Source organism: Rhinichthys klamathensis, unplaced genomic scaffold (assembly GCF_029890125.1).
Source record: "Rhinichthys klamathensis goyatoka isolate OS25496 unplaced genomic scaffold, OSU_Roscu_1.1 h1tg000259l_1, whole genome shotgun sequence".
Lineage (NCBI taxonomy): Eukaryota > Metazoa > Chordata > Actinopteri > Cypriniformes > Leuciscidae > Rhinichthys > Rhinichthys klamathensis.
The window spans coordinates 1,896,943-1,922,390 of record NW_026606781.1 but is presented as its reverse complement, the minus strand read 5'-3'; the positions used below and the strand labels follow the sequence as shown (position 1 = coordinate 1,922,390).

The window sequence follows — 25,448 nt, the reverse complement described above, 5'->3', positions numbered from 1 at the left end:
ACAGGAAGGTTGATAATGAGCTTTTCCATCACTCCCACTGCATTAGAAACACCCACACAGCAGCATTAACTTTGTCATTTGATGCAAATGTAATACAAAGTGTAGTTTTATAAGTGTACATTTAAATAACTTTCCAATGGATTTACAATGCTAATAGCCGTTAAAATGCATACAATCTGGGAAAAGGGTCCATCAAATGCCAGAGATGACAAATCACAACACTTGGACTTTTATCAAACAGTTTTATTTGTCTTCCATCCTCTTTTTACTCCTGCAAGAAAAACGAAAAACATCCAGTTAAAACAAGTAAAAGGCAAAACATTTAAATGCTTAAGCATAAAATGGCATTCAATACTTACAGTTGGGCACTCAACTTTGCCACTGTTGATGTCATCAATGACATCATGGGGAGGGCGACCATCAATGGTGCAGCCCACAGACTGAGCTGTGCCAAGAATCTCCTTGATGGTACCTAAGCAAAGGAAAAGATCACTTTGTGCCATCATTTAAATCAACAACTCATTCATGCCTAGTTATAACATGTTCCAGGCCATTTGGCACAGGGTTAGCCATAGAGTTGAGCAGCCCTGCTTCCTAGAGCTGGGTCACTATGAGCCTCCACTGGACAGTACAGAGCCACTTTTACAGACTTGCACAGTGGCGGGAGGCTAATTGATCAATATTGCTTAAGCACTGTTACAATTTGGATAAATACAAACCAGAAAGTTCCCTGGCAATAGATCGTGGCCTCATGACACGGGCAACGCTGACGATCTCATCGAAAGTGACGCTTCCAGAGTGCTTAACTAAAAGAGGGAAAAAAAAAGATACAAACATCAGGAGATGTAGAATATGCTAGTCACAAACTAATACCAATCTACACTACCATTCAAAAGTTCGGGGTCGGTAAAACTTGGTTTCACAGACAGGACTTGGGTTAAGCCAGGATTAGGCCTTAGTTCAAATAGGACATTTAAAGGGACACTTTTTTATTTTTATTTAACCTTTGTTTAACCAGGTAAAATCAGTTGAGAACAAGTTCTCATTTACAACTGCGACCTGGCCAAGACAAAGCGAAACAGTGCGACGATAACAACAACACAGAGAAACACATAGAAATAAATAAGCATACAATCAATAAACCAATCCATGTACAAGAGCAGAATATATTATAAACAAGTGCAATGATCAATAAACAGCTTTGACAGCTGATGCTTAAAATTGGTAAGGGAAATAGGAACCTCTAGTTTCAAGGATTTTTGCAATTCATTCCAGTCATAAGCAGCAGAGAACTGGAAGGAATGGCGACCAAAAGAAGTATAAGCTTTGGGGACAGCCAGTAAAATATACCTGCTAGAGCGCATACTACGTGTGGATGTCGCTATGGTTACCAGGGAGCTGAGATAGGGCGGAGATATGCCTAATAAGGACTTATAGATGACTTGGAGCCAATGAATTTGGCGGCGAGTATATAGTGAGGGCCAGCCAATAAGAGAATAAAGATTACAGTGATGAGCAGTGTATGGAGCTTTAGTAACAAAACGGATAGCACTATGATAAATTACATCCAGTTTACTAAGTAGAGTTTTGGAGGCAGTTTTGTAAATAACATCGCCAAAATCAAAGATTGGTAGGATGGTAAGTTTTACAAGGGCATATTTGGCAGCATAGGTGAAGGATGCTTTGTGACGAAAAAGAAAGCCGATTCTAGATTTAATTTTAGATTGGAGATAGTTAATGTGAGTCTGAAAATTAAGTTTACAGTCTAACCACACTCCTAGATATTTGTAAGAGTCCACATATTCTAAATCAACCCCTTCAAGGGTAGTGATGGTAGTTTGGTTAGCAGCTATGGGCAATGTTCGATTAAAAAGCATGCATTTAGTCTTACTAGGATTTAAAAGCAGATGGAGATCACGAAAAGCGTATTGTATGGCGTTGAAACTAGTTTGAAGATTAATTAACACACAATCCAAAGAGGGGCCGGATGTATATAAAATGGTGTCGTCTGCATACAAATGTATCAGCGAATCACCAGCAGCACTAGCAATATCATTAATGTATATAGAAAATAGGGTCGGCCCAAGAATTGATCCCTGGGGCACCCCCATAGAGACTGCAAGAGGACTGGACAGCAGACCCTCCGATTTTACACACTGAACTCTATCTAAGAAATAGTTGGAGAACCAAGCAAGGCAGTCACTTGAAAAACCAAGGCTGTTGAGTCTGCCAATAAGAATACGATGGTTGACAGAGTCAAACGCCTTGGCAAGATCTATGAAGATGGCAGCACAGTAATGTCTCCTATCAATAGAGGTTATGATATCGTTAAGAACCTTAAGCGTAGCTGAAGTGCATCCATGACCAACTCGAAAACCAGATTGCATAGCAGAGAAAATACGATGGGATTCAAAATATTCAGTGATCTGTTTATTAACTTGGAATTCGAAGATTTTAGCAAGACATGGCAGGATAGATATAGGTCTATAACAATTTGGATCTAGAGTGTCTCCCCCTTTGAAGAGGGGGATGATCGCAGCAGCTTTCCAGTCTCTAGGGATCTCACACGATACAAAAGAAAGGTTGAATAGGCTGGTAATCGGAGTTGCAATAATTTTAGCTGATAGTTTTAAAAAGAAAGGGTCCAGATTGTCAAGACCAGCAGATTTGTAAGGATCCAGATTTAACAGCTCTTTCAAAACATCAGCTGTCCGGATTTGTGTAAAGGAAAAATTAGGAAGGCTTGAACAAGTTGCTGCGGGAGGTACAAAGCTCTCCGAAATAGGAGTAGCCAAATGAAAAGCATGACCAGCCACAGCAAAATGCGTATTAAAATTTTGGATTATCATGAATTTATCTGTGGTAACAGTATTTCCAAGCTTTAATGCAGTGGGCAACTGGGAGGAGATACTCTTATTCTCCATAAGCTTTATAGTGTCCCAGAACTTTTTGGAATTTGTACCACAGGATGAAAGTTTCTGTTTAAAAAAAAACTAGCCTTTGCTTTTCTAACAGATTGTGTATATTTGTTCCTTGTTTCCCTAAAAAGTTGCATATCGCGGGGACTTTTTGATGCTAATGCAGTGCGCCACAAGATATTTTTATGTTGGTTAAGAGCAGCTAAATCTGGGGTGAACCAAGGGCTAAATCTATTCTTAACTCTCAGTTTTTTAAAAGGAGCATGCTTATTTAATATGGTGAGAAAAGTACTTTTAAAGAAAAACCAGGCATCATCTACTGACGGAATAAGGTCAATATCCTTCCAGGACACCCGAGACAATTCGAATAAAAAAGCCTGTTCACAGAAATATTTTAAGGAACGTTTGACAATAAAAAGGGGTGATCGATTGACCGCAAACCCATTTCGAACACAAGCAATTAAGCAATGATCGCTCAGATCCTGGTCGAAAACAGATGAGGAATAATTGTGGGGCAAGTTAGTCAGAATTATATCAATGATAGTACCCGCATTTACGGATTTAGGGTTGTACCTGGTAGGTTCATTAATGATTTGTGTAAGATTGAGAGCATCTATCCTAGATTGAAAAGCAGCCGGTGCATTAAGCATATCCCAGTTTAAATCCCCTAACAACACAAACTCTGAAGAAAGATGAGGGGCAATCAATTCACATATAGCATCCAGAGCATGGCTGGGAGCTGAGGGAGGTCTGTAACAGGCAGCGATAGTGAGCGACTTATTTCTTGAAAGATGGATTTTTAAGAGTAGAAGCTCAAACTGTTTGGGCACAGACCTGGACAGTATGACAGAACTCTGTAAATTATCTCTGCAATAGATTACAACTCCGCCTCCCTTGGTAGCTCTATCTTGGCGAAAAATGTTGTAGTTAGAAATAGAAATTTCGGAATTTTTAATGGCTTTCCTGAGCCACGATTCAGACACTGCTAGGACATCAGGGTTAGTTGAATGTACTAAAGCAGTTAATAAATCAAACTTAGGAAGAAGGCTTCTGATGTTGACATGCAAGAAACCAAGGTTTTTCCGGTTACAAAAGTCAACAAATGAAAGCGCCTGGGAAATAGGTGAAATACTGGGGACTATAGGACCTGGGTTTAACTCTACATCACCAGAGGAACAAAGAAGAAGTAAAATAAGTGTCCGACTAAGCACTTTCAGAACTGGTCTTCTAGTACACTGGGTAAAAAGAATAATAGGAACAGATTTCCGAACGTGGTAGGGTAAATTGAAGGCATAATATATCGCCAAGGGTTTATTAAAATTTGAGTTCAATGGAGGAAGACCCAGGCGTTGAGTAATAAAGAGAGAAATTGCATCTCTAAAAACACCAGTTAAACCCGGCAAAGTTTCTGCATGTGTGGGGGGTGAAACAAAGGAGCTATCAGAGACTTGTTTAGAAGGACTAGAGGCTCTACAATAAAATAAAACAATAATAACTAACCTAAACAACAACATACAAAGCATATTTAGATAAGAAAAGGGGCAAAACAGATAAACAAAATAAACAAAATACCAAATAAAATACCAAATTATACCATATAAATAAACAGACCTGCAAGCATTAATAGTGAAGCCGAGTTATCAGCATCTGAATAGCAGCAACGATGCAACAGTTCAATGGGCACTGCACTAAAAGATCACAAGGCACTACACCCAGAGCGCCAGCAGTCCGGGGGCTAGCAGGCCAAGGCCAACGGATGAAACTTCGACGATCACACACACCGGCAGATCAGCCACAGCGGCCCGACGGAACTCCGCGCCGACAACAGAAGATCCAGGCAAGCCAACTAGGAAAAGCCTGCAGTAGCCAAAGCTAGCAGGCCGAGGAATAGCGGACGAAGCTTCAACGTCCACGCTGATAGATCATCCGCAGTAGCTCAGCAACAAAGGTCCAGGCAGGACGGCAAGGTAAAGTTGCGATGGCCGCGGCTAGTGAGCCGAGGGCAACAGTTGAAACCTCGTCGACCACGCCGGCAGATCAGCCGCAGTAGTTCAGTAAGGCTCCGCGCCGACAACAGAAGGTCCAGGCAGGCCGACAAGGTAAAGCTGCGATGAAATCAGTAAATCCAGCGATGCGAGAGGGAATACAACCCGATACGTGACAAGCGCCAGTTCGGTAGCGCACTGCACAGACCGACCAACACAGATCGAACCAAAAGCTGATGCAGGCAAAACCGTGGAAAGGACCGCTAGCAGAGGCAAATAATGGTCAATAGCTAGTTTGCAAGCTAGCCAACAGGCCAACCTCTGACTGCAGTTCAATTCAGTTAGGTAATAAAAATCTTAGATCCGTAAAATATATGGAAAGCCAGACTGATTAAAAACTATTTAAAAATCTTAGACGGAACATTAGACAAGACAAACAGAAACACGTCTGCACTGTGGCGCCATCTTGGAACTATCATTGATCAATCAGTTGATCACTTCTGGATTTAGCATTAAGCTTTGTATTAGTACAAAACCTGTAGTATTTTCGAATTACCGTGCTTTCCACCTTCATATCCCCCTTAGGCCATGAGACGGGACCCCAAATTTGGGCTACCGGTACCATTTTGAGGGATTCAATTTCTTTTTGATTTTCATGAAGGTACACATCTCTAGTGTTGGAAAATGTGTGATAGCATCCGATCCATGGTAGCTTTCATTAGAAATCAACACTTATATCATCCTACCTCAAGGTAAGGTGTTCAGTGACTACAAGAGAGAAAAATTTATCCTTTTATAATTTTACAAATTTATTTTAAAAAAAATTATATATATATAAAAAAAAAAAAAAAAAAAAAAAGGTATTATAAAAATTTAATTATTATTTATAAAATTTAAAATTTATTTCCTTTTTCTTGACATATGTTTGAAAATCATCCTCCGTAACCAAAAACTACCTTGAATCTAATGCCATCACACATTTTTCAAATACAGGGTCATATACCTACACAAAAATCACCATGCAGTTTAATCCCTCAAAATGGTACCAATCAACCCTTTGTCTCACGGCCTACCTGAGACGATATATGTATTTTTTGTCTGGAAAAAATTCTCAGATGACGCAAAAAAAAAAAGCCATTTTGCGTCATCTGAGGATTTTTTGGCCAGAGGCTAAAGACTACAGCCAGTAGTAGGGGCTGTCCCGCATGTTCTCAACCCGCCCATAGAGGGTGGGATCTCACCATCCTCTTTTTCCCGGACATGTCCGGGATTCAGCTTTTGCTTTCTGCAGTCGCCATTCATTGTTAACATGCACACTTTGTTTCAATCTAACTGAATTCATTCCGATTGGTGAATCTGAATGTAGGGTTTACATGAACGCTAAACAACTGATCGGTTGATGTGCGTTTTAACATTGCTAAGAAAATTCCCGCTCCTCCGTGAGAGATACGAGACCGGTGCGTCTCACAGATGTCGCTTATCAGTAATCACGCCACCAGCCTCGCGCTGTTCTCCCGCGGCCCTCAGTCTCGTCCTGCTCGCCATAGTAAACAATGAATGGCGACAGTAGAACGCAAAAGCCAAATCCTGGACAATCTCGAAATCCTGCGCAGACTTATCACGGAGACTCACTAGTAGCCTAGACTTGTTGTTTAACTACTGCGCTCTGTTACCAGTAGGCGTGGCCTCCTAGGGCAGTGAAGCAAGTGCATTCTGGGAGTTGTCTCCTCATCCACATAAGCCAAAAATACATTTTCTGGCTTTTCTCAGTCTAGAAAGCTCCAAATTCAAAAATAATTTCACATTTCTTCTACATAAATGACCCATTTTAAATACACATTCATCTTTCCAGAGGTGAAGTACCCCTTTTAGTAGCTTTTTTTAAACATGCCTTAGAAAACATTACTGATGTGCATCTTGAGACAAAAAAAAAAAGGCACTGACATATTTGAAGATATTCCAGTGTAAGTTGCTTTCAGTAAAAGGTGGTGTAATTTTTAGTCTCATCTTGTGGTGAGGTTGCGAATTGCAACCAACAGAAGTTACGGTGGCCGACAGGAAAAGATGTCATTGAGACAGCAGAGTAGCCAGTTAAGCAATGAGGTTTCTTTACAAAGATCCATTATGAAATTATGTTTACTTAATTCAGTAAAACAATGTTATTACGAATATTATTGTTACTCGTTTATCATTGTGTCAGTATTTTATTCGCTGAATTTAGCTAGTTTCTTTGCATGAAGAACAACAGTGACGAAAACGCGCTCTGTAGTAGTTTAAGGCTACTGTAGAAACATGTCAGCACAAAAAGACTTTCAAATGTAAGGGGACTTGGTGTATGTACATAGAAATGGCTCATTCTATGATAATAAAAACAATGGTTCATTATGCAATGTTTTTTTTACACCACTGAAAACATAGGTGTGTATATGATATTGCATTTGTCAACAGATCCTCCTAAATATTACACAGTGCACCTTTAAAACATGCATTGTAGTCTGGGACAAGACTTCACCTTTGTCTGTTAAACCAGGGGTTAATGTTTAATGCACAAGTCTTATGCTAACAAATGCATTTGACCAAAAACACAGTAGTAAAATTTTACTGTCCAATTTTAATTTACTTTAAAATGTAACTTATTAAATGGCAAAGCTGAATTTGCAGTATCATTTCTCCAGACTTAAAATAGTTGTGCTGTATAACTTTTTTTTTTAGGATATTTAGTTCATAAGTGCAGTTCTTTTTAGAAAAGCAAAACAAATATTTTTACTGTGACTTTTGATCAAGAAATGCAACAAAACTTGTTCCAGGCCTTTCGGCACAGAGTCACCCATAGAGTTGAGCAGCCCTGCTTCCTAGAGCTGGGTCACTATGAGCCTCCACTGGACAGTACACAGTCACGTTTACAGACTTGCACAGTGGCGGGAGGCTCGAAATAACCACAAAAGGTCAGAACACACAAAGACACGATTCCTACAACAGTGTATTGAGGTGGTGTAAAAGCTACTTACTGTTCTTGACCTTCTTCCTGTCACGGGGAGGTTCCTTCAGGGCCTTGATGATGAGGGCAGAGGCTGATGGCACCACCTCAATCTGGAGCAACAACAAAACCTGTAAGTGTCTAAAGGCCAGATGACCTCAAGAGCCAGAATACAGACTTCCAAGGGCTTACCGCTGCTTGCCTGTTCTGGATGGTCAGCTTCACAGTGATTCGCAGGCCCTTCCAGTCACCGGTGGCCTTTGCAATGTCATCACCCACCTTTTTAGGGGACTGAAGGAAAGCAAGAATGAAAGATGAGCATACAGCATGGAACAGAGTCAATGTTCTGTGACACAAGCAGTTTGTTCCAAGTCTTTCGGCACAGAGTTGCCCATTAGATTGGGGCCACCCTGTTTCCTAGAGCTGGGTCACTATGAGCCTCCACTGGATTGTACAAAGACACTTGAATAGACTAGCACAGTGGCGGGAGGCTGCTTTATGATATAAAGAGCAGGACAAGAAACACTACAGACCAAACTTGTGGCAATACTTACAAGACCCAAAGGTCCGATTTTGGGGGCCAGCGAGGAAGTGGCACCAACTTCTCCACCTGTGCATCTCATGTACACTGGAGGGAGGGGGGGGGGGGGGGGAGGGGGGGGGGGGGGAGACAAAGCCTTAGTGTACTTTTATTCAACAATTCTCAGAAATCCGTGTGCCCTATATTTATATAAGCTGTAAAAAAAAAAGTTAACTTGATTAGAATTGTGCATCATTAATTGTGGCGGGGTATTTAAGCATGCTAACTTCTAGAAAAGAACTACTTTTCTTTCTCTTTACATACACTAAAACTACATTTGGTTTAACTTGGATGAAATACCTTCAGAAGGATTATTGGAATAAAATGTTTATCATGGGGTTAAACCCAACACAATCTAATAAAATATGCTTCAGATAAATAACTGAAGAAAATAAGATTCATCATGGCTTATATTAACACCATTGTACGCTTACATAGGAAAGACGCCCGTTAGTTCCATCAGACATCACAAAGATAACCAAAAATGTCAAGACCCTCATAACCCTGAGGTATGCATTGTCATTCTGCTTTACCAGACCCATAAGTTAAATAGTTGTAAACTTTCAAATGTTTTATCCTTCCCTAATTAGTGCATACGTTTACATAATCTTGATGGGTAAAAACACATTTGCAAATGCTATAATTTGACCTCAATTACCTAGTCAAATTTTAGCGCATATATATATATATATATATATATATATTAAAATTTGACTAGCAGTTTGTTTCAGGTCTTTCGGCACAGAGTTGCCCATTAGATTGGGGCCACCCTGCTTCCTAGAGCTGGGTCACTATAAGCCTCCACTGGATTGTACAAAGACACTTTAAAGGGATAGTTCGGCCAAAAATGATATTTAAACCATGCATTACTCACCCTCAAGCCGTTCGAGATGCATATGTCAATCTTGTTTCAGACGAACACATTTTCAGTTATTTTAGAAAATGTCTTAGACCCTTCAGTGGATATAATGTGAAGCAATGGGGTCCACCTCCTTCAAGTCCCAAAATGTGCATATATCCTTCACAAAAGTAATCCAACCGGCTCCAGGGGGATAAACGAAGGCCTTATGAGGGTAATCCGTGCGGTTTTGTCGTAAAAATATACATATTTAAAACTTTATAAATGAAAATATCTGACTTCCGGCAACGATCGACGCGCGTCCACGGGTGATGGAAGTCGGCGTACGAGGGAGGACGTAGCGTCGTGACGTAGAACGAACGCGCCCGCGCAGCCAGAGAGCAGAGCAAAACATCACCCGTGAACGTGCATCGATCGTTGCCGGAAGTCAGAAATTTTCATTTATAAAGTTTTAAATATGTATATTTTTACGACAAAACCGCACGGATTACCCTCATAAGGCCTTCGTTTATCCCCCTGGAGCCGGATGGATGACTTCTGTGAAGGATATATGCACATTTTGGGACTTGAAGGAGGTGGACCCCATTGCTTCACATTATATCCACTGAAGGGTCTAAGACATTTTCTAAAATAACTGAAAATGTGTTCGTCTGAAACAAGATTGACATATGCATCTCGAACGGCTTGAGGGTGAGTAATGCATGGTTTAAATATCATTTTTGGCCGAACTATCCCTTTAACAGACTAGCACAGTGGCGGGAGGCTGCTTTATGATATAAAGAGCAGGAAAAGAAACACTACAGACCATTATTCTGTTTAAAAGAAGAAAAGTAAAGTTAAACTCAAGTGTCCAAATTGAACCAAATATGTTATGCCGAGAAGAATGTTAGCTGCTACAGCTTCGTGATGTTCAGCAGCACGTGAACACTTAACGTTACCCGTGAATCTTAATATCCCAGAGAGCGGTCAAACCACAGCACGCAAATGTTTTACACATTTCAAAATGTCAAATCGAATCGTTCAAAACTCCGCGTGCACGGAGTAGGTAACGTTAACTAAAGTTACAGCGAGTATTCCTAAAAACGCTATGCATTCTAGCATTTAAAATTCACGCCTCTCAGTTGAATTACATGTTGTACATCCAAATATTTATTTTAAAAGCTTCAACTAAACTATATATGGACAGGAAAAGCTTTCAATTTGCACCCTACTAATTTATTAGCACCAGCACGCGAGAGGCCTACGCGCAGGCATGGCCGCTCACACACAATCAGAAATCAGTCAAAGGGTTACCGTATTCCAGACATACCGACTTTAATCTCGGTGGGGTCGAATTTAGGAGGCATTGTGTACCAGATGAAGTTGAGCTCAGTTCAATTTGAATTAGTGAGGGTGTCGGATGAACCCGAATTCGGGACGACCGAAAATTGTTGCACCTTCACCACCAAAGTGAAAAAGGAAAGGACAGATGAAGCGTTGGGCCACGAATATAAAGGCCACGAAGTATCGCGAGAGCTGAGCAACCTTTCACACTGCGGCGACGCATTACGTCATTCACAACATCCGAGAAGTTGTTCCTGGTGTGTGTACCTCCGTATACAAGGCAACAAGGGACAATAAATCGATATTGAAACATTTGAAGGAGCCCATGTTTTGACAAAAGAATTTAGCAATCGCACTGACGGCATATATTCTTCGTTTCGCGTAAGGTAACTTATATCCTTTTATTTATATCGTTCATTTCGATTGGTTTCAATATCCATGATCCATAAATTTATAATGAAAACGAAGTAACGTTATTGTATAGTCTTATTAATCTCGAGTGATTATAATTTGTAATTTCACGTTTTTATTTCTGCGTTCTTGTCCTAATTTAATTTGTTTATGCTGTCCCAATCTGTTTCTTTGGGATTGTCAACACCACAGTCTGTCAGTCAAGTGTCACGCTAACATCCAGTGGCTTTTGTGGATGTTGTGGGGTTTTAAGTTAACTAGACAAACAAAATCTCGCTAGCCCCAGGATGTTTCTGTTCTCCAAAAAGAAGAAACCCAGTGTGGATTCCAAGAAACGCCTTGAGTACCAGCTTTGCTTGGTAAGTTTCTAGTTGTATTTACATTGCAACGACCCCACATTTGCTTATGTTAGAGATTATATGTATCAGCAGTGCCTCTTTTTTTTTAGCAACATCCTACTGTCATAATGCACTGTTTCAGACCCTAACACGCATGCCTATGTTTTGTGCAGTCTAAAGAAGCAGGTGCTGATGATATTCTGGACATTTCTGCCTGTGAACTTACAGAGGTGAATTACACAAACCCTAATGAATGACATTCATTATTCACATTTTGGAGAAATTTTCATCCAAAAAACAGAAAGAGGATGAGTTATTGCAAGATACCTGATTGCTTCCATCCGTGTCACAACAGTTTTTACATATTTTAAATGCATGTTTGCAGGTTCCCTCTAGTGTCTTCTCAATGTGTAAAGTGCTCCAGAAGAAAGTGAGTCAGTTTACTGCAGGGTTGTTTTCTCTGAACTGTTGTTGGTCAAAGCAAACAGACTTTTGACAGCAGTTTCCACTTTCATTGCAGGTGTTAATTCTTCATGGAAATGACCTGAGGTCACTTGTTCCTAAAGGTTGCTGCACTGGTGCCTTAGCAACCTTAAAGGTGAGAGACATTGATTGAGCACATAACCGCCTTGAACTTCTCTCCAGTGCCAACATCTCTGTGTGTCCATTAAGGTGCTGGATCTGCATGAAAATAAGCTCACATCACTTCCTGAAGACATCGGGCAGCTATTGTCCTTGCAGGTACAGTATATTTATTGTATATGAACAAAGCTGATGATGTGAATTGTTTCTTATATGACACTTGAAAACAGAATACTGTTCTGGATGCTGATTGGTCAATACACACATAAAATGTATTATATAATGACAGCTATATATATTGCTATCATGGACTACACTCATTTTCAAAAGATTGGGGTTACTGCATTTTTGGGTGGGGGGATGTATCACAGTTTCTACAAAAAGCAGCACAACTGTTCTCAACATTGATAATAATCAGAAATGTTTCTTGAGCGGCAAATCAGCATATTAGATTAATTTCTGAAGGATCATGTGACATTGAAGAAGGGAGTAATAGCTGCTGAAAATTCAGCTTTGCTATCACAGGACTACATATTAAAATGTGTTAAAATAGAAAACAGTTATTTTAAATTGTAATAATAATTTTCACAATATTACAGTTTTTACTGTATTTTTGAACAATTAAATGCAGCCTTGGTGAGCATAAGAGACTTCTTTAATAAACATTAAAACAATTGAACCAACCCCAAACTTTTGAACGGTAGTGTATCTTCTAGGGCATGAATTTTCTTTTAAACAATTTTTTTTATTGATCATTAGTGTCATTTATATTTATTGCTTTAAGGTTCTGAATGTAGAGAAGAACCACATAAAACAGCTGCCAGACTCTGTAGGGGATCTACAACATCTACAGACACTTAATGTGAAAGGTTTGTTTAGTGCTTTTTTGCATATCTTTGGAAAAAAAATTGTATTCATTAATGTAAATGTTTTAAATGTCTTCATTAGAGCACTGTGGTAGATTCCAGACAGTTGTTAACCTGTTTCAAAAAGCTAGTAAGAACTTGACACTCATTTGAGGTTTCTGTTGAAGAGTGTAGTTTGGGCTTTTTAGGCACATTTGAATTCAAACTAAATGGTAATAAAAGCCTAAACCACTTAAATGAACAAAATGTTTCGATGCTAACAGGGAACTGCCTTACTGTGATTCCTGTGTCTGTGGGTCGCATGAGCAGCCTGCGTACACTGGACATAAGTGAGAACAGCATCAGAGAATTACCCAAAGAACTGGCCAGTGTTCGGACTCTGGAAGTAGGTATCTTAAATGGTTATCCCACTTCAGATAAAGATTTTGGAGCATATTTGTGTAGTATCATATCAAGCTTATAGGCAATGTGACCACTGCAAAGACATAGTTATGTCTGTATGTTTATATGTGGTGTGCAGAGCTTGATCTTGGACGCACAGGTTATGAGCTATCCACCTGCGTCAGTGTGCACGGGTGGCACAGAGGAAGTGCAGCGCTACCTCTGCTCAGGTACAGATCTTTTATTATAGCTTGGTTAGATGCAGAGTGCAGACCAATAAATACAGATTGTATACAGTACAGATTATGCGCAAGATTGAATATTAACCTGCAGTCCGTTGTGACAGAACAAGGTCTTTCTGTGCATCTGGTTTGTTGATAATTCATTTTGATGTGGTTTAGAGATGGATCTGGATTATTGCCCTCCATCCCAGTATCTTCTGCCTGTGCTGGAGCATGATGGAGGGAAGCAGGAGGTGGATTGTGTTGATGGTGAGGAGATAGCCTGGCAGGTCAGTCTTCACTATTTATCGCTCATTTCATACAGTGCCTAAAAAGTGTTGCTGTGGCATTTTTTCTGTTAATGTAATAATGACTTGCTGTTCTCTTACATCCACTCTGACACTGCAGAGCAAATTCATGGACTATGAGAAAAGAAAGGTATGTTTGGTTTAGTTTCTTTTTGTTATTGTTGGATCGTCCAGTGAAGTAGTATTTACATCTCACTTTTTGTTTCTCCACTAGGAGCAGAAACAGCTGGAAAAGTTGACCTTTGAGAAAGATCTTGAAGAGAAACAGAGAGAACACACTCAGCTCCTCCTCCTCAACAACTCCCGTAAAGAGGACGTCCTGATGTCTGTCAAATTGGTAACCATTTTGACTTTAGAGTCAAAACTATCTGGTTTATAAATGTAACACATTTGAGCGAGCTACACTTCCGTACTCACCAAGGCTGCATTTATTGGATTAAAAATCAATAAAACACTAATATTGTAAAATATGATTTCAATTTAAAATAACTACAGTATTTTCTATTCTCACTGAAAGTCTTCAGAGTCACATGATCCTTCAGAAATCATTCTAATATGCCGATTTAGTGCTCAAGTAATATTTATTATTATTATCAATGTTGAAAACTGTTGTACTGCTTACATTTTTGGGGGAAATCATAAGGATTATTTGATGAATAAGAAAAAAGTAATTTAAAAAAACAGCATCTATTTGAAAAAGAATTTTTTTTGTAACATTATAAATGTCTTTACTGATGCATTTGATCAATTTAATGTAACATTGAATGAAATAAAATTGTTACTGAATAAAACTGTTTATTTCTTTCAGTCACTACACCTATCTAGCTAACAAAAATACACCTCTTTGTGCTTTTCTGTCTCTCAGGAGCAGGAACGGTTAGAGTTAGGTGTGTCTCAGCAGCAGAAGGCCCAGGATGCAGTAAGGCTGAAAATGCTGGATAAAGTACGCCAGGCAGAGAGCGTTATCATGGGCCGCATCTCTGACCTCCTGTTTGATAACAAACGGTGAGGGCACAATGTGAACCATTTTTGAAATTTCCTGCTTTTCTGTTAGCTATTGCTGTCAGTTTAATCATGCTAAGTCCATGACTATTGTGTAGTTTATGGGTGGTTATTTATTGTGTGTTTGTGCTCATTTGATTACAGACAGGCAAAGAGTGCTGAATTTCTGCAAGCTCTTGAGATGGACCGGTGAGTAGATATTACACATGGGTCGAACTCTCTAATGGAGTATGGGCTCCTTCCATCAATGCAGCTCTTGCTAAGTGAATTTCGCTCTATCTAATGGCACCACTTTAGAAATCCAGAGTTACTGCAAGTACTGAGCTGTTTGAGCAATGCCACTGCTGTGGTGCCGTTACAGCACACAGAGCGCTTTTGACCAAACCCATATTAGTTCAGCGTTTACGGGTACATTACGGTATTTTTGGAGATCAGAGGTGCGTTTCCTGAAAACATTGTTAGCCAACTATGGTTGCAAGTTCCATTGTTATCAGCCATAGTTAACCATAGTTCTAACGAATATTCGCAAACATCATCGCAAAGTTGTGTGGTTGGAACGACAACTCTTGACCTGTGGTTAGAAGCTGAGTTTCTTGTTTGTATGACATGTGATCTTAATAAATCTCTATCTTGAGCAAAATAAGCAATCTGACATTCAGTACAATCTATACTAAATTTTATTTCGAATATAAACAAATGTCAATTACGTCTTTTAGTTTGTCAAGAGATTTAAATATGTATTTAGAGTGTGCATGTGTGTACTTGCGCTAGTATGCAATAACGAGCCTATGATTGAATCTGGAAATAAAACAAAATAACTGAGAAAAATGAGAATTGGTACTCAGATGGCATGTCCGTAATTCATAGCGAAAAATCTGCCACCACCTGCGTGACATCATTAAAGGGTTAGTTCACCCAAAAATGAAAATTATGTCATTAATGACAAACCCTCATGTCGTTCCAAGCCCGTAAGACCTCCGTTCATCTTCGGAACACAGTTTAAGATATTTTAGATTTAGTCCGAGAGATTTCTGTCCCTCCATTGAAAATGTATGTACAATATACTGTCCTTGTCCAGAAAGGAAATAAAGACATCATCAAAGTAGTCCATGTGACATCAGTGGGTTAGTTAGAATGTTTTGAAGCATCGAAAATACATTTTGGTGCAAAAATAACAAAAACTACGACTTTATTCAGCATTGTATTCTCTTCTGGTTCTGTTGTCAAGCCGCGTTCAGTGATGCTGATGACGTGTAATCTGGTGCGGCCAAGCTTCGTTTGCAGTCTGAGGCACGCTGTAAACAAAACAATTATCGCAAACATGTCTAAGGATTTTGACACAGAGGAAGACTTGCATTTTTTTGCCCAGCCATATTTATTTAAACCCGAATACACGGACGCACCAGATACACGTCAGCAGCGTCTTACGTCACCACAGCGTCACTGCGGACTCGTGAACGTGGATTGACAACAGAACCGGAAGACAATACAATGCTGAATAAAGTCGTAGTTTTTGTTATTTTTCGACCAAAATTTATTTTTGATGCTTCAAAACATTCTAACTAACCCACTGGTGTCACATGGACTACTTTGATGATGTCTTTATTTCCTTTCTGGACAAGGACAGTATATTGTACAAACATTTTCAATGGAGGGACAGAAAGCTCTCGGACTAAATCTAAAATATCTTAAACTGTGTTCCGAAGATGAACGGAGGTCTTACGGGCTTGGAACGACATGAGGGTGAGTCATTAATGACATAATTTTCATTTTTGGGTGAACTAACCCTTTAACCAACGTGATTGAACGTCAAATTTGTGAAAGTACGGTTTCGGGAAACAGTCGTGACTAGCTACTTGATTTCTTCAATGATGCATCGTACAAAAGACTTTATATATATCTTAAAGGGACTTTGATCATACTATGTAGTTAAGCAGTGAGTTACGTCATTGTACGGGGAATGCACCACGGGTCAAAAAGACCTGGCATTACTTTAAGCGTTACTTTAAGTCGGTATCTGTAAGTCGGCGTTAGTTCTGTATCAGAATCAGTTGTTTATATATGCAGACTAAAAGTTTGGGGTTAGTAATATTTTTTGTACGTTTTTGAAAGAAGTCTCTTATGCTCACAAAAGCTGCAATTATTTGATAAAAAATACGGTAAAAACAGTAGTATTGTGAAATATTATTACAATTTGAAATAACGGTTTTCTATTTAATATATTAATGTATAATAAATGTAATTTATTCCTGTGATGGTAAAGCTGAATTTTCAGCATCACTACTCCAGTCTTCAGTGTCACATGATTTTTTCAGAAACCCTTCTAATATGCTGACTTGCTGCTTAAGTGACATTTCTTCAGTTGTGCTGCTTAATTTTATTTATTTATTGTGGAAACAAAGTAGAGATAAAGTTCAGAGGAACAGCATTTATTTTAAATAGATTTTTTGGGGGATAACGTGATAAATGTCTATGCTGTCATTTTTAATCTATGCTATGCATTCTTTCCTGAATAAGAGTAATAATTTCTATAAAAATAATCTTACTGATCCCAAACTTTTGAACAGTAGTGTATATAGAAGTCATATCTTAAACTTACCCTGATGTTGTATTTATTTAAATAAAGATACAGTTATGAATATTTTGTTGTTGTTTTTAGCATACGAATGGAACACCTTGCTGCCATCACACAGGAAGAAGCCAACTCTCTTAGGAAGAAGGAAGTGGCAGGTGAGTTTTAGAAAATTCATTTATCTCTAAAATTACCATATTGTTCCATAATTAAATATTTAGTTGGCAAGTCATTAGAAATCTTTGTTATTTCTCAGAGCTGTGACATGCTTCAGACATGTTTAGTACTTGTAGTTTGACTCATACCTGCATCATGTCCCAGTCCCAGTCCCAGTCCCCCTCTCTTTCCCCCAGTATTTTTTAAACTCCTCTGCTGTCTATGTAAGTCTATATATACATGTTCGCAGGTGCCATGCAGAGGATGCTGTCAGAGAGCTGCTCTTTAAGGTTACTGCAGGAGGCCAGGGAAGCCAAGACGCAGATTCTGGTGTCTGAGACCTGCAGGAGGTGCTTCACTTCCTACCAATACATATGGTTTTGAACTCTGTCCAGACCCTTTTGACCCTGTTTACACCTGGTATCAACATTCGTCTTGTTGATCAGATCACTCGTGGTTTACCCTCTGTATTAACATTCATCTAAAAAGTATCACTTGTGACCACATGTGAACAGATTTCAAAGACACATTCTCTGATTTTGAGATTACATCCTTCACTTACTATGTCAATGCTCTGCTTGTTCATAAAGAAAATTAAACTGCAATGCTTGATTGTCCGGTGAATAGACAGTCCTATTTTTCCTTCTTTCTTAATCTCTTAATCATTTTCCTCATTTAGTTTGGACAGTTTGGATAAGAAGTTTGACCAAGTGTTATCCCTGCAGCAGCTAGACAAAAGCAAAGCCATTAGTCAGATCCTTCAAGAGGTAACTATTCAATTTACTAACTTACAATGTACATGATCTGTATTCTGTATTAAAAACTACTCTGCACTCCATCCACTCCACAGGCAAAATACATTAATGAACTACTATAAATAGTACAGGTGGTGCATTGCTCTAAAATGATGAACTAACCTTTATTGGCTCTTTTTCTCCAGGAGGAAATGCAGAAGGCCGCCTTTGAAGCCCTCCAGCTTCAGAAGGATAGTGTGCATGCTTATATTCGTAATCAGGTATGATGATTGAGGTTTCCCTTAAGATCCAAGAGCCAATAAGACCCTTACAGATTCAGGGATTCAATGTTTTTTAAAGACGTCTCTTATCCTCACCAAGGTTGCAGTTAGTTAATCAAAACTACAATAAGAACAGTACTATTGTAAAATATTACTACAATTTAAAATAACTGTTTTCTAATACAGTATATTTGAAAATATCAAACAGTCCAAAGGAAAAGCTGTGTGACACAGATTGACGAATAATAATACACATATACTTTAATAAACACTCTGGGAAATAAGACTACGACCGTAACTTTTAATGCAAGACTTAGAACTGAGGAAACTGAGGCCTTAAATACAAATAGGGAGATCATTAACAAAACAGGGAACAGGTGGGAACTAATCAGATACCATAACAACTAAAAATGATAACTAGAACACAGGCAAGACTTTAGGCGCGTTTCCATTACAGATTTGCACAAAACTTTTGCGATTTTTTTCTAAATATCGATAAAAAACTATTGCGAATTGACGGCGTTTCCATTAACCGATGTTATGCGACTAAAAGGTTGTTTTTTCCTCTCGCGATCAGTCATTCCAAAAATCATGGCAACAGACGTTGGTAGGTTTATATATATCAGAGCCACCGCACTAGACATTATTATTATTAATAATAGGAGGAGACGTGGCGTGTTATCCAAGCGTTAATGGCAACGAAAGAAGCCTATACTGTGAGCAGCTCATATAAGGTGTTTCTCTGTGTTTCTCCCTCATTTCTGCTCCGAGGTCTTGATTGTGACATTTCTTTGAGGTTTAGAATCCAGTTTTCCTGTAATTCTTTTTTCTTTTATGAATTTAATAAAGAACTCTGTCTCGTATTCTGTCCAAACACACCGCGCTTCTAAGTCAGGTGACTGTAAATGCGCAAAAACTGTTTCCATTCCACTTTTGCGAAATATTTGTTTTTCGAATTGCCTGAAAACCCACCTCATGCGAGCGTAAAAACTTTTTTGCGATAAAGCGAAATTGACGTGTTTCCATTGTGCGTATTTTCAATTCTCAATTTCAATTTGCGCAATTTGAAGGGTAATGGAAACGCGGCTACTGACAAGGAAAACCAAGACTACAAATTAAACTGAAGCCAAAAAAACGAATGACAAGACTATGACCAATGTAATTTATCACTATGTATTACTCCAGTCTTCAGTGTCATATGTTTCTTAAGAAGTCATTCTAATATGCTGATTTAGTGCTCAAGAAACTCGATTTACTTATTGTAGAGTTGATGAAATTTATTATGAGCATTGTTGTTTGAAGCGGATGTCATAACAAATGTCAGCAGACCAGGAAGGTTGCTGTGAAAATACAAACCGGAAGACAGAACAGAACACAATGAGCGCAGTGCTGAAAAGGGGCGGGGCTACATAAGGTCTATAAAGTAATAATGTGTAAGATGGTCTTGTGTAGTCATTCTAGCCATTAAAAGCTTTTTTGGTTTCAGTCAGCCCATGCTTCTCACATCCCACCTCTCATTGGATGCAGAACCCAAAAGATGGCTGTTTTATCATGTCTCCATGGGGCCATTCACACCCCCACTGTATGCTTGTATCCATAGATTAAACTCATAGAGGCAGAGTTATTGCAGTTGACAAAGCTGGAGGTTAAGAGGAGGAATTTGGACACTGAGAACCTGCAGGTACGTAGCAGCAGTAGATGATGTGGTGCTTTCCTTCCAGTGCTTCATCATGCTGTGGAGTGTAGAGAGGAGTAACCGTCACTGTTTGTTGCTGCACGTCACTTTTCTTGTTTGTTTTTGCGTCTCTCTTTCTCTCTCTGATTACTTAGCCATTTCATCCCATTCCTGTTTAAGTATCATGCTCACAATACCTCTATGAGTTATCACAGCATTCTGGGAGTATGATTCTTTTGTGTTGTTTGAGTGTGTGTATTTACTGTATTCACTGTGTGTGTGTGGAAGGAGGTGCTGGCTGACCAGAGGACCGCTTTGAGTGACCTACTGCAACAGTTACTCAAACAGAAGGACCAGAGGGAGGAGGAGCTCAAGCTGGTCTTGGTGAGTGATTCTGGACCATCTATCTATCTACCTATCTATCTATCTATCTTGGAGCTTTGTTAATTTGGGAAATAGTATTCTAGAATTTTCATTTGATGCAAATGTTTCTGTTGTCTGTATATTTGTTATTCTGTGTAGGAAAAAAATACAGAATTTGAAAACCCCATGCAAAAATGTATTTCAAATAATGGCATGATAATTCAATAGTGTTTATATTTGCTTAGGACTTTTACAAAATGTATCAGAAATGACACTAAGGATGTTTTTTCTTTGCTCTTTAGATGGAGCTGGAGCAGAAGAGCGAATCCAATCAGCAGAACTACTGGATGATTCAATATCAGAGGCTCCTGGATGCTAAACCGCTGTCTTTGCGTATGCAGGTCAGAGCAGCTCTTCTACAGGATCCTGTGTTCAAATCACAAAATCACTAGCTGCATTTACATGGACACTTATAATCGGACTAAAAAACCTTCATGTAAACACCTTAATCGATCCGATTGAGCTCGATCCGATTGGAATTTCGATCGGATTGAAAGGGGTGGTTTACTCCTTTTGTAATCCGATCAACAGAACATGTAAACACTTGATCGGATTGAAAACCGAAACTGAAAGGACTGCGCATGTGCAATGACGTTGAAATAGCGTAATGACATATGACTCACAGAACGAGCTGTTCTTCCTGTTGAATAAAGTGTCTTATAAATGAGTTTCCCGATATTCTAAAATTCTCATTTCACTCAGCGTCTGTGAAGTGGAGCAGGACAATGTCCCTCCAGTCCTTGTTTCAGATTATCATCCAAGGACAACTGGTTCTGGGTGCGGGGTTTTACTGCGTGATAAATATAAGCAGCACGGCACAACGGAATTCGTGCTCATCATCTCCAAATCATGACCAGAGACGGATAAATATTAAGTCTGCTGTTTAAAACAAATAAAGAACCAATAGAGGAGAATAGTTATGCACGAACAGCGGCATATTCGTGCAGTGCGCGCATGTCAAAAAATCAATTCCAATTTAAATCTTTTGACATATAAACGCACACATCAACCCGATTACTTTATTTATCGTTCATGTAACACACCGTGTTCGTATTCATCAATCGGATTGATTTCATTCCGATTGAACCAAAAGGTGTCCATGTAAACGTACCTAGTGACACTTTGCTGTCCTTTCCTTTCTCCTCAGGAAGAGGCTGTGGATAGGGATCTGGGGAATATGCTGTGTAAACTCTCTGCTCAACACTACCTGCCAATCATAGCTCACCACCGAATCACAGCTGAGGCCTTGCGACACATGACCGCCAAGGACCTTAGGAAGGTCTGCTATCTTTCCCTTTGTGTTTCAACACATTTTTGAAAGTGTGTGTGCCATCAGAGATTTATGTCCATTAAAATGACCTTTCATTAACTTCTTTTCCGCTTTTTTTTTTTTACAGTTGGGGATCAGTGAGGTTGGCGTGCAGAAAGCTCTTCTCCACTGGGCCAGAGAACGCACTCTGTCTGACCGTAAGAGCAAACATATTCCCTTGAGGACATACAGTACTATTTTTAATTTAGTGAAATTTGTAAATTCTGTTCAGTGTTTTTATTTTTCAGTGATAGCGGTATCATAACATTTTTGTCCCTTCAGCATTGCCTAAAACAGCGAAAGAGATACAGGAAGCTGGTCCATCCACTCCAAGTGCCCCACCTCAACAGCAGCTCACTCCTCCACTGACCCCCAACACCCCTCTCACCCCCACTGCCCCAGGTCCTGATAGATTTAGCAGTTCCGAGTGTGTGGTGTGCATGGAACATGAGGTAAAGCCTTCCCTTCATTTAAAAGCTTAATTATTAATGCAAATAGTAACAATTTGAATTAAAAAAGTGGCTAAAGTATTCAAATAAATATTTAGAAGTGAAGACATTAAATTATACATTTGTACTATTTTTGTTTGTTTTTGCAAGAAATCTCATAATCACAAAGTCTGTATTTTATAAAAATACAGTAAAAACGGTAATATTATGAAATATTACAATTAAAAATATTTACATTTACATATACATTTTTATTAATAGAAAGTATTTATTTAAAATGGATTTTTTTGTAACAATATAGTCTTTATTGTTTATTTATCGTCTATTAAACTATTCATTTATTTAAAAAGAATTACTGATCAAAACGATTGAAAGGTAGTGTAAATATTTTTATAAAATGAAACATTAACCTTCTAATTAACTATTAGTTTATTATAAGAAATATTAACTTATTAGTATGGTTTGTAATGAATACAGCTGTTACAGTTTAGCTTTTCAGCTTTAAAAAACCCCAACTCAATTTCCTCTCCTGTTCTGCTCTGTGTAGTCACATGTGATCTTCCTGCCGTGTGGACACGTATGCTGTTGCCAGACCTGCAGCGATGCCCTGCAGTCCTGCCCTCTGTGCCGTGCTTCTATATCTCAGCGTGTCCGTCTTTACCATGGCTGAAGCCGACGAACGTCCACCGAGTCTTTCCATGGTCAGGATCATACCTCACATGTCGTATTGGTCCTTCCTCCCATTTGCTGCATGAAATCGTCTGTGAACCTTCAAGCACTTTAGAAGTTACTGGATTTTCTCTTCCACTACTGCTACAACTAGCCAATCAAAGAGGAACATATACAGCAAGACATTTGTCCATTTGTTCATCATAAACTGGTCACATTCCAATAAATTAACAGCAAGAAAGAATTTGGTAACGGTTCATCTAAAAAAACGAAAAAAAATAGATATACTATAATATATTGACTTGTTGAGTCTTAGTATTGCCCTTGATGTATCTGCTCTAAGCACTTGTGCCTTTTCTGTATTTAATGTCAACTCTTTCCCCCTCCCACTAAATTTTAAATATCTGCATGTTCTCCATAGTAAAGCTAAATCTTCATCCACACCCCACAGTCCCCCATGCCCACAATATTGTTCTAGTGTCATCGTCGAGCAATAGGATCAAACTGCATCAACATTAAGGGCCGTTCACATCAAATACAATAACTATAAAGTTTGAATCGTTCTATTTCTATGAGAATAGGAAAGTCCACTAGCCTGACGTCGTCATACTCAGATTCTAGTCAGAATGTGAGTCTGATACCGCTCCATTGGGCTGTGATTATGGGGCGTGTTTCAACCGAACCAGGAAAGAAATAGGCTTGTTTGAGATGCGCCTTGCCTCGCCTGAAATGTATGCAAGAGTAGGCGGCTGCAGTGAGGGGAGGAGTGCAAAAAGTGCAGGCAAGACGGATAGATCTCTCTTCTCGCAGTGGATCAGTGTATCTCGCGGTGAGATCAAAGACTGATATCGCGGGATTCACGCCTGTGCACGGTGTTGCAATCAGAATTCCAATCAGAATCCACCCCAAATTAAAGAGCTCAAACATTTAATGTGGCAGCTGACATAACTGCAGTGTGTGCCGTGCTTATAATAAACAGAACACTGTCGTTTGTTGGTGTGGATGCTAAGTTATGGTTATAGTTATCTTTATACATCTCGTTTTTGGTGTGAACGGACCTTTACTCTGCAGTGCCACCAGAGAGAACCAATCCAGGGTGTTAAAGTCATTTTTAAGATTGACATTTTTAGTATAAATGTGAATCCAAATGTTTTTTTTTTTGTTTTTTTTTGATTTACAGAATTGAGTCGTCTACATTTAAATGGTTTAAACTGACTTGGCAACACAGCAGAATAGGAAATAATAGTTTGAAGGTGAAATCTTTCTAAAGGCACTGTACTTGTTATATAATTCCCAAAACATTCAACCTCACAAAAGCTCTGCCAGTCACTGTCAACTAACCATTGTCAGCGACTTCAAGTATTGCACGCACGCAATAGTGTTTCCAAAATCACTTCTGTGTACTTCTGTCTTCATCCAAGTGCTCTTAAATGCAAGTCTGCTTCTCTTGTCAAATGTGCAGAATGAAAGAAAATAATAATAATATGCCTGTAGGTGAAACAATGTTCATTTTTATTTCATATTCATTTATATTTCAAGAAATGATCTTGAAGTGTTTATCAGCATGATAATTCACATCAGAAACTTTTAATCTGTGTGTTTTGTGTGCTTCAGTTATGCTGTATGGACTGGACTGGACAAATATGTCTTTTATTTGCTGTGCAGCTCAAATCGTATTTGTCATTAAAGAAAAAAACATGATGAAAGCTTTAGAATTTTTAGTAGAATGTGCAATCAGTACATGACAATGTACCAAAAACGACTCTTCTAGACATAGTAATAGTAGGAGTTACTGTATAAATTACCCTCTGATGGCAGGTTATTATTAACCTGCACACTGTAGTCGTCCTTCGTTTATTTTATAAGAACTGATACCTTGTATGGTCATTTCTACTATACAAATGTCACCTTACCTGTGATGACTAAGTGAGATTAAATCTCAATGCTACATCCATTTACCACATACATGCTGCCATTACATGTTTTCCTTTTTTCCCTGCATATTCATAATATATTGTATTATTATATGTATTTTTAGCTTTTATAATTGTACCCAACCAATCACATCCATTGAAATAGTGCCTGTTCATTATTAAGAGTGTGTTATCACTCCTGTCACACATCTGCAAAATAAACCTGCTAGACAATGTGTTCTAGTGTCCTTTGATAATTACGAGGTCTATTTTTGCATACTGCAACTGTATATGACTTTTATAATCCATATACACACACACACACACACACACACACACACATTACGGTTGAGGAGATTCCCCCTTCCATGTAAAGCGCTTTGAGTACCCAGAAAAGCACTATATAAATGTAACGAATTATTATTAATTATTATTATTATTGTTACATATACAGTATATACACACACTTATATTTATACTACACACAGCAGTCAGTTTCTTGTTGCAAGACCAGTA

General features: G+C 38.8%; 2 protein-coding genes and 3 non-coding genes across 6 annotated transcripts; 1 reads left to right on the top strand and 4 right to left on the bottom strand.

Moving 5' to 3' along the window:
• Window positions 1-230: 230 nt before the first annotated feature.
• Window positions 231-10,793, bottom strand: rpl12 (ribosomal protein L12). Its single transcript, XM_056267429.1, has 7 exons — window positions 10,629-10,793; window positions 8,435-8,508; window positions 8,073-8,171; window positions 7,912-7,993; window positions 720-806; window positions 360-472; window positions 231-271 (listed from the first exon to the last, which is right to left on the bottom strand). The coding sequence occupies exons 1-7, from the start codon at window positions 10,663-10,665 to the stop codon at window positions 266-268; spliced, it is 498 nt and encodes a 165-aa protein (XP_056123404.1). The 5' UTR covers window positions 10,666-10,793; the 3' UTR covers window positions 231-265.
• On the bottom strand, window positions 539-665 carry LOC130101653 (small nucleolar RNA SNORA65). The gene has a single exon (XR_008809020.1). It is a non-coding gene; the product is annotated as a small nucleolar RNA SNORA65 (small nucleolar RNA).
• LOC130101651 (small nucleolar RNA SNORA65) lies at window positions 7,700-7,826 on the bottom strand. Its single transcript, XR_008809018.1, has one exon. It is a non-coding gene; the product is annotated as a small nucleolar RNA SNORA65 (small nucleolar RNA).
• LOC130101652 (small nucleolar RNA SNORA65) lies at window positions 8,241-8,368 on the bottom strand. The gene has a single exon (XR_008809019.1). It is a non-coding gene; the product is annotated as a small nucleolar RNA SNORA65 (small nucleolar RNA).
• A 120-nt stretch (window positions 10,794-10,913) lies between the features above and the next one.
• lrsam1 (leucine rich repeat and sterile alpha motif containing 1) lies at window positions 10,914-23,629 on the top strand. 2 transcript variants are annotated; one of them, XM_056267402.1, is made up of 25 exons: window positions 10,914-11,028; window positions 11,334-11,412; window positions 11,565-11,621; window positions 11,777-11,821; window positions 11,912-11,989; window positions 12,064-12,132; window positions 12,758-12,842; window positions 13,103-13,224; window positions 13,360-13,450; window positions 13,622-13,731; window positions 13,850-13,879; window positions 13,964-14,086; window positions 14,615-14,754; window positions 14,896-14,940; window positions 17,411-17,481; window positions 17,730-17,829; window positions 18,159-18,246; window positions 18,420-18,494; window positions 20,095-20,175; window positions 20,458-20,553; window positions 20,835-20,933; window positions 21,740-21,871; window positions 21,990-22,059; window positions 22,184-22,353; window positions 22,898-23,629. In XM_056267402.1, the coding sequence occupies exons 2-25, from the start codon at window positions 11,341-11,343 to the stop codon at window positions 23,018-23,020; spliced, it is 2,172 nt and encodes a 723-aa protein (XP_056123377.1). In that variant the 5' UTR covers window positions 10,914-11,028; window positions 11,334-11,340; the 3' UTR covers window positions 23,021-23,629. The 2 variants fall into 2 exon arrangements, with proteins under 2 accessions (XP_056123377.1, XP_056123378.1); XM_056267403.1 differs by lacking the exon at window positions 20,095-20,175.
• The last annotated feature ends 1,819 nt before the right edge of the window (window positions 23,630-25,448 follow it).